Here is a 13527-nt window from a genome sequence, read left to right on the forward strand (position 1 = left end):
TATTTCTTATCTTCTGCTAGCTTTTGAGTTTTTTTGATCTTCCTCCTCTAGCTCTTTCAATTTTGATGATAGGGTGTCGATTTTAGATCTTTCCTTGTTTCTCATGTGGGCATTTATTGCTATAAATTTCCCTCTAGACGCTGCTTTAAATGTGTCCCAGAGATTTTGGTATGTTGTGTCTTCATCCTCGTTGGTTTCGAAAAACGTCTTTATTTCTGCCTTCATTTCATTGTTTATCCAGTTGACACTCAGATGCAAATTGTTCAGTTTCTAAGTAGTTGTGCAGATTTGAGTGAGTTTCTTTTTTTTTTTTTTTCCCATTTATTTATTTTATTGCATTTTAGGTTTGGGGGTACATGTGAAGAACATGCAAAATTGTTGCATTGGTACACACGTGGCAGTGTGATTTGCTGCCTGCCTCCCCATCACCTACATCTGGCATTTCTCCCCTTGCTATCTCTCCCCAGATCCCCACCCCCCACCGTCCGTCCCCTATTTCCCCGCAACTGACCAACTGACTCCAGTGTGTAGTGCTCCCCTCCCTGTGTCCATGTGTTCTCATTGTTCAACACCCGCCTATGAGTGAGAACATGCGGTGTTTGATCTTCTGCTCTTCTGTCAGTTTGCTGAGAATGATGGTTTCCAGATTCATCCATGTCCCTACAAAGGACCCAAACTCATCGTTTTTGATGGCTGCATAATATTCCATGGTGTATATGTGCCACATTTTCCCTATCCAGTCTATCGTCGATGGGCATTTGGGTTGGTTCCAGGTCTTTGCTATTGTAAACAGTGCTGCAATGAACATTCGTGTGCACGTGTCCTTATAGTAGAACGATTTGTAATCCTTTGGATATATACCCAGTAATGGGATTGCTGGGTCAAATGGAATTTCTATTTCTAGGTCCTTGAGGAATCGCCACACTGTCTTCCACAATGGTTGAACTACTTTACACTCCCACCAACAGTGTAAAAGTGTTCCTATTTCTCCACATCCTCTCCAGCATCTGTTGTCTCCCGATTTTTTAATGATCGCCATTCTAACTGGCGTGAGATGGTATCTCAATGTTATTTTGATTTGCATTTCTCTGATGACCAGTGATGATGAGCATTTTTTCATATGTTTGTTGGCCTCATGTATGTCTTCTTTTGTAAAGTATCTGTTCATATCCTTTGCCCACTTTTGAATGGGCTTGTTAGTTTTTTTCTTGTAAATCTGTTTTAGTTCTTTGTAAATTCTGGATATCAGCCCTTTGTCAGATGGGTATACTGCAAAAATTTTTTCCCATTCTGTTGGTTGCCGATTCACTCTAATGATTGTTTCTTTTGCCGTGCAGAAGCTGTGGAGTTTGATTAGGTCCCATTTGTCTATTTTTGCTTTTGTTGTCAATGCTTTTGGTGTTTTGGTCATGAAGTCCTTGCCTACACCTATGTCCTGAATGGCTTTGCCTAGATTTTCTTCTAGGGTTTTTATGGTGTTAGGTCTTATGTTTAAGTCTTTAATCCATCTGGAGTTAATTTTAGTGTAAGGTGTCAGGAAGGGGTCCAGTTTCTGCTTTCTGCACATGGCTAGCCAGCTTTCCCAACACCATTTATTGAACAGGGAATCCTTTCCCCATTGCTTGTTTTTGTCTGGTTTGTCAAAGATCAGATGGTTGTAGAAAGGTTGTGTTGCCCTCCGAGACCTCTGTTCTGTTCCATTGGTCTATATCTCTGTTTTGGTACCAGTCCCATGCTGTTTTGATTACTGTAGCCTTGTAGTATAGTTTGAAGTCCAGTAGTGTGATGCCCCCCGCTTTCTTCTTTTTGCTTAGAATTGACTTGGCTATGCGGGCTCTCTTTTGGTTCCATATGAAGTTTAAGGTGGTTTTTTCCAGTTCTGTGAAGAAGGTCATTGGTAGCTTGATGGGGATAGCATTGAATCTGTAAATTACTTTGGGCTGTATGGCCATTTTCACGATATTGAGTCTTCCTAATCATGAACATGGAATGTTTCTCCATCTGTTTGTGTCCTCTCTGATTTCGTTGAGCAGTGGCTTGTAGTTCTCCTTGAAGAGGTCCTTTACATTCCTTGTTAGTTGTATTCCTAGGTATTTTATTCTCTTTGTGGCAATTGTGAATGGAAGTTTGTTCTTGATTTGGCTCTCTTTAAGTCTGTTATTGGTGTATAGGAATGCATGTGATTTTTGCACATTGATTTTGTATCCTGAGACTTTGCTGAACTTGCTTATCAGTTTCTGGAGGTTTGGGGCTGAGACAATGGGGTCTTCTAGATATACAATCATGTCGTCTGCAAATAGAGACAATTTGACTTCCTCTTTTCCTATTTGAATGCCCTTTATTTCTTTTTCTTGCCTGATTGCTCTGGCTAGAACTTCTAATACTATATTGAATAGCAGTGGTGAGAGAGGGCATCCTTGTCTGGTGCCACATTTCAAGGGGAATGCTTCCAGTTTTTGCCCATTCAGTATAATATTGGCTGTTGGTTTGTCATAAATAGCTTTTATTATTTTGAGATACGTTCCATCGATACCTAGCTTATTGAGGGTTTTTAGCATAAAGGGCTGTTGAATTTTGTCAAAGGCCTTCTCTGCATCAATTGAGATAATCATGTGGTTTTTGTCTTTGGTTCTGTTTATGTGGTGAATTACGTTTATAGACTTGCGTATGTTGAACCAGCCTTGCATCCCCGGAATGAAGCCTACTTGATCATGGTGGATAAGCTTTTTGATGTGCTGTTGCAATCAGCTTGTTAATATTTTATTGAAGATTTTTGCATCTATGTTCATCATGGATATTGGCCTGAAGTTTTCTTTTCTTGTTGAGTCTCTACCAGGTTTTGGAATCAGGATGATGTTGGTGTCATAAAATGATTTGGGAAGAATTCCCTCTTTTTGTATTGTTTGGAATAGTTTCAGAAGGAATGGTACCAGCTCCTCTTTGTATGTCTGGTAGAATTCAGCTGTGAACCCATCTGGACCTGGGCTTTTTTTGGGTGGTAAGCTCTTAATTGCTGCCTCAACTTCAGACCTTGTTATGGGTCTGTTCAGGGTTTCGGCTTCTTCCTGGTTTAGGCTTGGCAGGAGGCAAGTGTCCAGGAATTTATCCATTTCTTCCAGGTTTATTAGTTTGTGTGCAGAGTTGTTTGTAATAATCTCTGATGATGGTTTGAATTTCTGTGGAATCTGTGGTGATATTCCCTTTATCATTTTTTATTGCATCAATTTGGCTATTCTCTATTTTCTTTTTTATTAATCTGGCTAGTGTTCTATTTTGTTGATCTTTTCAAAAAACCAGCTCCTGGATTTATTGATTTTTTGAAGGGTTTTTTGTGTCTCTACCTCCTTCAGTTCTGCTCTGATCTTAGCTATTTCTTGTCTTCTGCTAGACTTTGAGTTTTTTTGATCTTGTTCCTCTAGCTCTTTCAGTTTTGACAATAGGGTGTCAATTTTTGATCTCTCCTTGCTTCTCATGTGGGCACTTATTGCTATATATTTTCCTGTAGAGACTGCTTTAAATGTGTCCCAGAGATTCTGGTATGTTGTGTCTTCATTCTCGTTGGTTTTGAAGAACATCTTTATTTCTGTCTTCATTTCATTGTTTATCCAGTCAACATTCAAGAGCAAGTTGTTCAGTTTCCATGAAGCTGTGCAGTTCTGGGTTAGTTTTTGAATTCTGAGTTCTAACTTGATTGCACTGTGGTGTGAGAGACTGTTTGTTACGATTTCCGTTCTTTTGCATTCGCTGAGGAGTGATTTACTCCCAATTATGTGGTCAATTTTAGAGTAGGTGTGATGTGGTGCTGAGAAGAATGTATATTCTGTGGATTTGGGGTGGAGAGTTCTGTAAATGTCTATTAGGTTTGCTTGGTCCAGGTCTGAGTTTAAGTCCTGGATATCCTTGTTAATTTTCTGTCTGGTTGATCTGTCTAATGTTGACAATGGGGTGTTAAAGTCTCCCACTATTATTGTGTGGGAGTCTATGTCTCTTTGTAAGTCATTAAGAACTTGCCTTATGTATCTCGGTGCTCCTGTATTGGATGCGTATATATTTAGGATCGTTAGCTCTTTTTGTTGCATTGATCCTTTTACCATTATGTAATGTCCCTCTTTGTCTCTTATGATGTTTGTTGCTTTAAAGTCTAATTTATCAGAGATGAGAATTGCAACTCCTGCTTTTTTTGCTCTGCATTTGCTTGGTAAATCTTCCTCCATCCCTTTATTTTGAGCCTTTGTGTATCCTTGCATGTGAGATGGGTTTCCTGGATACAGCACACCGATGGGTTTTGGCTTTTTATCCAATTTGCCAGTCTGTGTCTTTTGATTGGGGCATTTAGTCCATTTACATTTAGGGTTAATATTGTTACGTGTGAATTTGATACTGCCATTTTGGTGCTAGCTGGGTGTTTTGCCCTTTAGTTGAGCTGGTACTTGTTGTTCCTTTATATGTGTAGAGCCTCTTTCAGGAGCTCTTGTAGAGCTGGCCTGGTGGTGACGAAATCTCTGAGTACTTGCATGTTCCCAGAGGATTTTATTTTTCCTTCACTTATGAAGCTTAGTTTCGCTGGATAGGAGATTCTGGGTTGAAAGTTCTTTTCTTTAAGGATGTTGAATATTGGCCTCCACTCTCTTCTGGCTTGTAGGGTTTCTGCTGAGAGATCTGCTGTGAGTCTGATGGGCTTCCCTTTATGGGTAACCTGACCTTTCTCTCTGGCTGCTCTTAGTATTTTCTCCTTCATTTCGACCCTGGTGAATCTGATGATTATGTGCCTTGGGGTTGTTCCTCTTGAGGAGTATCTTTGTGGTGTTCTCTGTATTTCCTGGACTTGAATGTTTGCCTGCCTTGCTAGGTTGGGGAAGGTTTCCTGGATAATATCCTGAAGAGTATTTTCCAGCTTGGATTCATTCTCTTTGTCACATTCAGGTATGCCTATCAAACGTAGATTAGGTTTTTTCACATAGTCCCACATTTCTTGGAGACTTTGTTCATTCCTTTTTACCCTTTTTTCTCCAGTCTTGCCTTCCTGTTTTATTTCATTGAGTTGGTCTTCGACCTCTGATATCCTTTCTTCTGCCTGGTCCATTCGGCTGTTGATACTTGTGCATGCTTCACGAAGTTCTCGTGTTGCGTTTTTCAGCTCCATCAATTCGCTTATATTCCTTTCTATTTTGTCCATTCTCGTTAGCATTTCGTCAAATCTTTTTTCAAGGCTCTTAGTTTCTTTGCATTTGGTTAGAACATGTTCTTTAAGTTCACAGAAGTTTCTTACTACCCACCTTCTGAAGTCTTATTCTGTCATTTCATCACACACGTTCTCCCTCCAACCTTGTTCCCTTGCTGGTGAGGAGCTGTGATCCCTTTTAGGAGGAGAGGTGTTCTGGTTTCGGGTGTTTTCATCCTTTTTTGCGCTGGTTTCTTCCCATCTTTAAGGATTTATCCACCTGTCGACTTTGTAGTTGCTGGCTTTCAGATTGGGTCGCAAATCTTTCAGATTGATGTTCTGTTTGTAGATGATGAGGTTATTTCTGTTTCTTGGTTTTCCTTCTGACAGTCTGGCCCCTCTGCTGTAGGTCTGCTGAGGTTCACTCCAGGCCCTGCTTGCCTGGGGTTCACCTGCAGCAGCTGCTGAACAGTAAGGGTTGTTACCAGTTTTCTTCTTCTGCTATCTTTGTCCCAAAAGGATACCCGCCTATTGTCAATCTAATCTTTTATGAGGTGTCTCTTTGGATATATAGGGGTCAGGGAGCTGCTTGAGGAGACGGTCTCTTCTTTATAGGAGCTCAAATGGTGAGCTGTGAGCTCTGTTGTTCATTCAGAGCTGCTGGGCAGGTACTTTTAGGTCTGCTGCAGCAGAACTCATAAACTGATTCTTGTTCCCAGGTGCTCTGTCCCAGGGATTTAGAGCTTTATTTATGAGTTTCCGTTATGCTGCCACCTTCTTTTTTTTTTTTTTTCCTTCAGACCTGCCCAGCCTAGCAAGGAGGCAGCCTAGTCACTGTCGGCCTATAGAGGCTTTGCTGAGCTGCTGTGGGCTCCGCCCCGCTGCCCAGTGAACTTCCCTGTAGTCCTGTTTATAGGGGTGTAGTTAGAACTGCTTTGGTGATGGTGGCCCGCCTCTGTTGAGGCGGAGTCTCTCTGCTGTGGCGGGTTGCCTTGGCAATGGCGGGCTGCCTCAGCAATGTCGGGTTGCCTTGGCAACGGCGGGCTGCCTCAGCATTGGCTGACTACCTCCGTCGCGGCAGGCTGCCTTGGTAATGGCAGATGCCCCTCCCCCACAGAGCTGGACCATCCCGGGTTCAGCTGCTCTTGCGGTGAAACTCTCAATCCAAAGTTTCTGGTTGCTGTTCTTTTGTGGGGGTGGGGCCAGCCGAGCCTGATCGCCTGGCTCCCTGCCTCAGAGCCTTTTTTAAGTTGGTGTTCCAGTCGCCTGTTGAAGAGGCGCCGGGGTCTGTTTGTTTTCCCCTGCGGCCACTCACTGCGCTGGCTTAAACAGCGGCACTGAGGTTTGTGGCGCTTTTTTTTTTTTTTTTTTTGCCCTGGAATCTACTGTCCTGGTTCTCTGCTCAGTCCCCTTTTTGAACCGGCGAATGGGCAACTTCCCGTGGCTCCAATCACCAGCCAAAAGGGCACCCGGTGTATTTTGTATGGAGAACCGCTGCTCCGGGGCACCGACAAAGCAGCCACGCGGGGCAAAGCAGCGGCGCCGGCCTGCACAGCCGCACTGGCCGAAACAGCCGCGCTGGCGACCATGGAGCTCCTCCACCCGGGAATTTCCTAGTCTGTGGGCAATAAAAACGCAGCATCCACTCACCCTCTGCGCTTTCACTGGGAGCTGCAATCCTGAGCTGTTCCTAAACGGCCATCTTGGATCACTTCCTTGAGTGAGTTTCTTAATGCTGACTGTGCTGTGGTCTGATACTGTTCGTTATGATTTCCGTTCTTTTGCATTTGCTGAGGAGTGATTTGCTTCCAATTATGTGGTCAATTTTAGAGTAAGTGTGATGTGGTGCTGAGAATAATGTATATTCTGTGGATTTGTGGTGGAGCGTTCTGTAGATGTCTATTAGTTTTGCTTCTTCCAGATCTGAGTTCAAGTCCTGGACATCCTCATTAATTTTCTGTCTCATTGATCTAATATTGACAGTGGAGTGTTGAAGTCTCCCACTATTATTGTGTGGGAATCTAAATCTCCTTTTAGAATGTTAAGAAGTTGCTTTATGTATCTGGGTACTCCTGTGTTAGGTGCATATATATTTAGGGTAGTTAGCTCTTCTTGTTGGATTGATCCTTTTACCATTATGTAATGCCCTTCTTTGTCTCTTTTGATCTTTGTTGAAGTCTGTTTTATCAGAGACTAGGATTGCAACCCCTGCTTTTTTTTGTTCTCCATTTGCTTGGTAAATCTGCTTCCATCCTTTATTTTGAGTCTATGTGTGTCTTTGTACATGAGATGGGTTTCCTGAATACAGCACACCAATGGGTCTTGACTTTTTATCCAATTTGACAGTCTGTGTCTTTTGATTGGGGCATTTAGGCCATTTACATTCAATGTTGATATTGTTATGTGTGAATTTCATCCTGCCATTTTGTTACTGGCTGGTTTTCTTTCCCATTAGTTGGCTCAGTTTCTTCATTGCATTATTGGGCTTTACCATTTTGTATGCTTTTACAGTGGCTGGTACTTTTTCCTTTCTGTGTTTATTGTTTCTTTCAGGAGCTCTTGTAAGGCAGGTCTGGTGGTGACGAAATTGCTCAGTAATTGCTTGTCCATAAAGGATTTTATTTCTCCTTCACTTACGAAGCTTAGTTTGGCTGGATATGAGATTCTGGGCTGAAAGTTCTTTTCTTTAAGGATGTTGAATATTGACTCCCATTCTCTTCTGGCTTGTAGGGTTTCTGCCAAGAGATCCACTGTAAGTCTGATGGATTTCCCTTTCTCTCTGGCTGCCCTTAGCATTTTTTCCTTCATTTCAACCCTGGTGGACCTGATGATTATGTGCCTTTGGGTTGCTCTCCTTGAGGAATATGTTTGTGGAGTTCTCTGTATTTCTTCGATTTGAATGTTGGACTGCCTTGCTAGGTTGGGAATGTTCTCCTGGATAATATCCTGTAGAGTGTTTTCCAGCTTGAATTCATTCTCACCATCACATTCAGGTGTATGTTTAGTTTTTAAACAGACTTCCAGACTGTTTTCTGAATGGCTCTATTGTTTTGTGGTTTCAGCAGGAAAAGTATAAGTGGTTCAGTTTCTCTGCATCCTTATGAAAATTTAGTGTTGTCATTATTTTTTATTTTAGCCATTCTAATAGGTATGCAGTCAAATCTTATTGTCTTTTTAATTTTCATTTCTCAAATGGCTAGTGATATTCTCTATCTTTTTCTGTTCTTACCTGCCATCTGTATATCTCCTTTGATGAAATGTCTCTTCATGTCTTTTTTTGAAGTTCCAATTGGATTGTTTACTTTTTATTATTGAGTTTTAAGATCTTTCTATACATTCTGGATACTAGTCCTTTACTGAATATGTGATTTGCAAATATTTTCTCCCACTCTTCGGCTTCTCTTTTCATTCTTTTAACAGTATTTCTCAGAACGAGTTTTTAATTGTTAAATTTCAGCTTTTATTTTAAATACACGGGTAAATGTACAGATTTGTTACATAGGAATACTGTGTGATTCTGAGGTTTGAATCCCATCACCCAGGTAGTGAGCATAATACCAGATAGGTAGTTTTTAACTCACCTTCTCCCCATCTTCACCTTCTAGTAGTTTAATTTTTATGAAGTTCAACTTTAAAATATTTCCTTTTATGAATCATGCTCTTTTCTTTTGATTTCAAGTCTAGGAACTGTTTGCCTAGTGTTTTATTTTTTACCCTTTTGTTACATCTTGACACCTATGAGAAAACACATAGTCAAGAATAATGACTGGGCTCTTGAACTCAAGCTTGGAGTAAAGTAGGTGGAATCAGGGTCTGCTCTTCCAAGACCTAACCAGTTGGCAACATAGCCTTGTTTGTTGTCAGGGATCTATTTATTTATGATTTATTTATGATTCAGTGAGAAGGAAGTCATTACAAAGGAACACAAATTAGGATGTTTTATCACTGAAAACACCCAAGGTGTTAGAATAATACAGATATATCTTTAAAAGATCCAAAAGAAAAGCTTTGGACCTAGAATGCTATATGCTACCAAATTATCAAATTGTCTACTAAATGTGCCGAAGTCATGTTTTTAGATACACATGCACTTAGAAAGTTTTTCTTCAACTGGTAATTATGAAGTCTTTCACCATTGTCTTGTCATCTTGTTTATTAATAGTTTTCAATTCCATGGGCAATAAATGTTTATTTGAACAAATTCAGACATTACAACTGTGTATAAAGAAGAAGAAATACTCTCCTTCCATGTTCCCCCTGCCCTTCCATTCTTACTCCAGTGACTACACACACATGTACATTCATATTCATGTAAATTTTTAATCTAGTGGATTCATACTTTTACATTTGTTCCACATCTTCATTTTCCTACTTAATGGCTTTTCAAGGAATCAATAAAGATATATTTGATTTTTTGAACATGCTGCATATAGTTACATTTTATAGAATTAATCATAGCATCTTTCTCCATTTCCCTATTGAAAAAGTTTCAAGTTGTTGCCATATTTATCTGTTATAAACTGGGATTTCCCTGAATATCTTTGGAGATTATACATACATATATCTCACAATATTCAATACACATTTACAATAATATTAATACAAATTTATAAGTGAAAAAAAAGTTTCTAGATGAAGTATTAAATCACACATTTTAAACTCATAGTTTATGGGAAGGTGAACCGGAAGAAACATTTCAATTTCCCCTGTGTGAAATGGATAATTTCCATGTTATCACTTGTGGTTCTTGTTCTTTCTGACCATTAGCATTTTTAAATTGTATGATAAAATATAAGAGGAAATTAAAAGTAAATAAAACTACAGCAGTATAATAAAGGAAAGGTAAAAGTAAAAGCTTAAGATTTAAGCAATAAAACATTTTAGAAGGAAAAAAAATAAAAATCCTCAAGATGAGAAAATTAGCTAAAATATATATTCTCCTCTTCCTTCATTCTTTCTCTTTTCAAATTTTTTTGCAAGAACATTCAACAGCTACAAATTATACATTTTTCAGTAGTATATTGAAATGTAAATATTTTGGAGGCTATGCCTTAATAAACAGAGAGAAATTTATTTGGGAAATATTTGTGGGGAAAGGATTAGGTTAAAGCATTTTTTAGAAAATGAGACAGTGAGAAAAATAAACCTTTCTAAGAAAGAGGAGACATAGACAGGAAAGTACTGTGATTTAAGAGATACAAGTGCCCACAATAGCCTTGTCTCACATGGGTCAGAAGGGCTAGCTTCCAACAACTTGACTGTTCACTAGAAACCAGGTCCAAGTTGAGCAGATTCCACTTATGGGTTTTTCAAGAGGATGCGTCCTATGATCTCTTCCTCATAAGCTTCCTCAGGCCCTGTTTCAGGTCTTTGTTTCTCAGGCTGTAGATAAAAGGATTGAGCATGGATGACAAAACTGTGTAGACAATTGTTGCCATGTGGTCCTTGACAGTGTATGTGGATGGGGGCTGTAAATAGACATAGAATATGCTGCCATAAAAGAGTGTTACCACAGTGAGGTGAGAACCACAGGTGGAAAAGGCTTTGCGTTTCCCAGAAGTAGAGGGAATCTTGAGAACTGTAATGAGGATTCGTATATAAGAGAAAGCAATGCATAGAAGAGGAGTCACCAAAACAATAGGCCCTTCTGTTATCAGCACAATTTCATTGACAAATATGGAGGAGCAGGACAATTTCAGAACAGGGCTGAGGTCACAGAGAAAGTGGTGGATAACATTGGAGTCACAGAAGGTGAGACGATTCAGCAGAAGTGTGTGCAGGAGTGAGTGGAGGTGAGGAAATGAGCAGGAGAAGGCCGCCAGGAGGACACAACGGTGGTGGCTCATGGTGGTGCCATAGTGGAAGGGGTCACAGATGGCCACATAGCGGTCAAAGGCCATGACTGCCAGAAGGCAGCTGTCACTGTTGCCAAAGGCATAGAGGAAATACATCTGTGTCAGACACCCCACATAGGAGATGGTCTTCTTTTCTGACAGGAAGTTTACCAGCATCTTGGGGACAACACTTGTTGCAAAGCAAATATCAGTGAGAGACAGAAAACTCAAGAAGAAATACATAGGTGTCTGAAGGTGGGGGTTGAAGCAAATGGCCAGGATGATGAGCAGGTTTCCTGTTATGGTGATGAGGTACACAATGAGGAACAGAACAAAGAGTGGCTTTTGGTCCTCAGGCCGGGAAGAGAGTCCCAGGAGGATGAACTCAGAGACACTGCTGGTTTGGTTGATTCTTTCCATTGACTTGGGCTCAGTTATCAACAAGAAGTTTTGTTATTCAGCATGCTCTGATTTCATAACACCAATCGTGAGAACCTAGCAAGTCTTTGTTTCTTCTGTTTGGTCACAATTAGCTACTGTGCTAGTTGTGGGAAGGCTTGTTAACCTCATGGTCCTTGATGGGGTCCTCCCTTCACAACTCTATAGGCATTATATTGAAATCTGGAGGGACAGAGGGAGAGTTTTCCTTTAGAAACCTTCAGAGGTAGACCTCTCTAATTCAGACTCAGTAGTTCCTGTTCTGTGAAAAGCACAATTCACCTGCTGGGGACATAGCAATAGAGCAGACAGATTTCTGCTTATGTAGAGCTTATGTTCAGCTGGGGAGGTGGATCATTATACTACAAAATATGTAGTATAGTATCAGTTAGGAGTGCAAAATAAAACAGTATTAGAAGATGGAGATTGATGGGGAGTCAGGCTAGGGGTATAGGTTTCAGGACACTCTTTCCCTATCAAAGCAAACTCAGTTGTGCCACACTGAAGTTTACCTTTGCATTGTCTTTTTTTTTTATTATTGTACTTTAGGTTCTGGGGTACATGTGCAGATCATGCAGAATTATCACATAGGTACACACATGGCAAAGTGGTTTGCTGCCTTCATCCCCCCATAACCTACATCTGGTATATTCTCCCCTTATTATCCCTCCCCACCCTCCCCAGCCCCCGCTGTCCCTCCCCTAACCCCCAACAACTGACCCCAGTGTGCGATGCTCCCCTCCCTGTGTCCACGTGTCCTAATTGTTCAACACCCACCTATGAGTGATAACATGTGGTGTTTGGTTTTCTGTTCTTGTGTCAGTTTGCTGAGAATGATGGTTTCCAGATTCATCCATGTCCCTGTGAAGGACACGAACTCATCGTTTTTTATGGCTGTGTAGTTTTCCATGGTGTATATGTGCCACATTGTCTTTATCCAGTCTATCATTGATGGACATTTGGGTTGGTTCCAGGTCTTTGCTATTGTAAACAGTGTCACAATGAACATACGTGTGCATGTGTCTTTATAATAGAACAATTTATAATTCTTTGGGTATATACCCAGCAATGGGATTGCTGGGTCAAACGGAATTTCTACTTCTAGATCCTTGAGGAATTGCCACACTGTCTTCTTCAATAGTTGCACTAATTTGCACTCCCACCAACAGTGTAAAATGTTCCTACTTCTCCATATCCTCTCCAGCATCTGTTGTCTCCAGATTTTTTAACGATCACCATTCTAACTGGCGTGAGATGGTATCTCAATGTGGTTTTGATTTGCATTTCTCTAATGACCAGTGATGATGAGAATTTTTTCATATGTTTGTTGGCCTCATAGATGTCTTCTTTTGTAAAGTGTCTGTTCATATCCTTTGCCCACTTTTGAATGGGTTTGTTTGTTTTTTTCTTATAAATCTGTTTTAGTTCTTTGTAGATTCTGGATATTAGCCCTTTGATGGGTAGACTACAAAAATTTTCTCCATTCTGTTGGTTGCCAGTTCACTCTAATGATTGTTTCCTTTGCTGTACAGAAGCTCTGGAGTTTACTTAGATCCCATTTGTCTATTTTGGCTTTTGTTGCCATTGCTTTTGGTGTTTTAGCCATGAAGTCTTTGCCTATGCCTATGTCATGAATGGTTTTGCCTAGGTTTTTTTCTAGGATTTTTATGATGTTAGGTCTTATGTTTAGATCTTTAATCCATCTGGAGTTAATTTTAGTGTAAGGTGTCAGGAAGGGGTCCTGTTTCTGCCTTCTGCACATGGCTAGCCAGTTTTCCCAACACCATTTATTAAACAGGGAATCCTTTCCTCATTACTTGTTTTTGTCAGATTTGTCAAAGATCAGATGATTGTAGATGTATGGTGTTGTCTCTGAGGCCTCTGTTCTGTTCCACTGGTCTATGTCTCTGTTTTGCTATTAGTACCATGCTGTTTTGATTACTGTGGCCTTGGAGTATAGTTTGAAGTCAGGCAGCATGATGCCTGCAGCTTTGGTTTTTTTTTTGCTTAGGATTGTTTTGGCTATGTGGGCTCTCTTTTGGCTCCATATGAAGTTTGAAGTGTTTTTTTCCAGTTCTGTGAAGAAGGTCATTG

The 13527-nt window shown here is 40.5% G+C and overlaps 1 protein-coding gene across 1 annotated transcript; it reads right to left on the reverse strand.

Annotated features, from left to right (window-relative positions):
• Positions 1-10443: 10443 nt before the first annotated feature.
• On the reverse strand, positions 10444-11491 carry LOC116532406 (olfactory receptor 1L8). Its single transcript, XM_032251542.1, has one exon. The coding sequence runs from the start codon at positions 11413-11415 to the stop codon at positions 10486-10488; it is 930 nt and encodes a 309-aa protein (XP_032107433.1). The 5' UTR covers positions 11416-11491; the 3' UTR covers positions 10444-10485.
• Positions 11492-13527: the final 2036 nt, after the last annotated feature.

This window comes from Sapajus apella, unplaced genomic scaffold (genome assembly GCF_009761245.1).
Source record: "Sapajus apella isolate SASKATOON/1434 unplaced genomic scaffold, GSC_monkey_1.0 scaffold76, whole genome shotgun sequence".
Classification (NCBI taxonomy): domain Eukaryota; kingdom Metazoa; phylum Chordata; class Mammalia; order Primates; family Cebidae; genus Sapajus; species Sapajus apella.

Bases quoted from the DNA above. Each gene is read 5' to 3' on its own strand.
- LOC116532406 (XM_032251542.1), bottom strand. From the start codon at position 11,415: ATGGAAAGAATCAACCAAACCAGCAGTGTCTCTGAGTTCATCCTCCTG.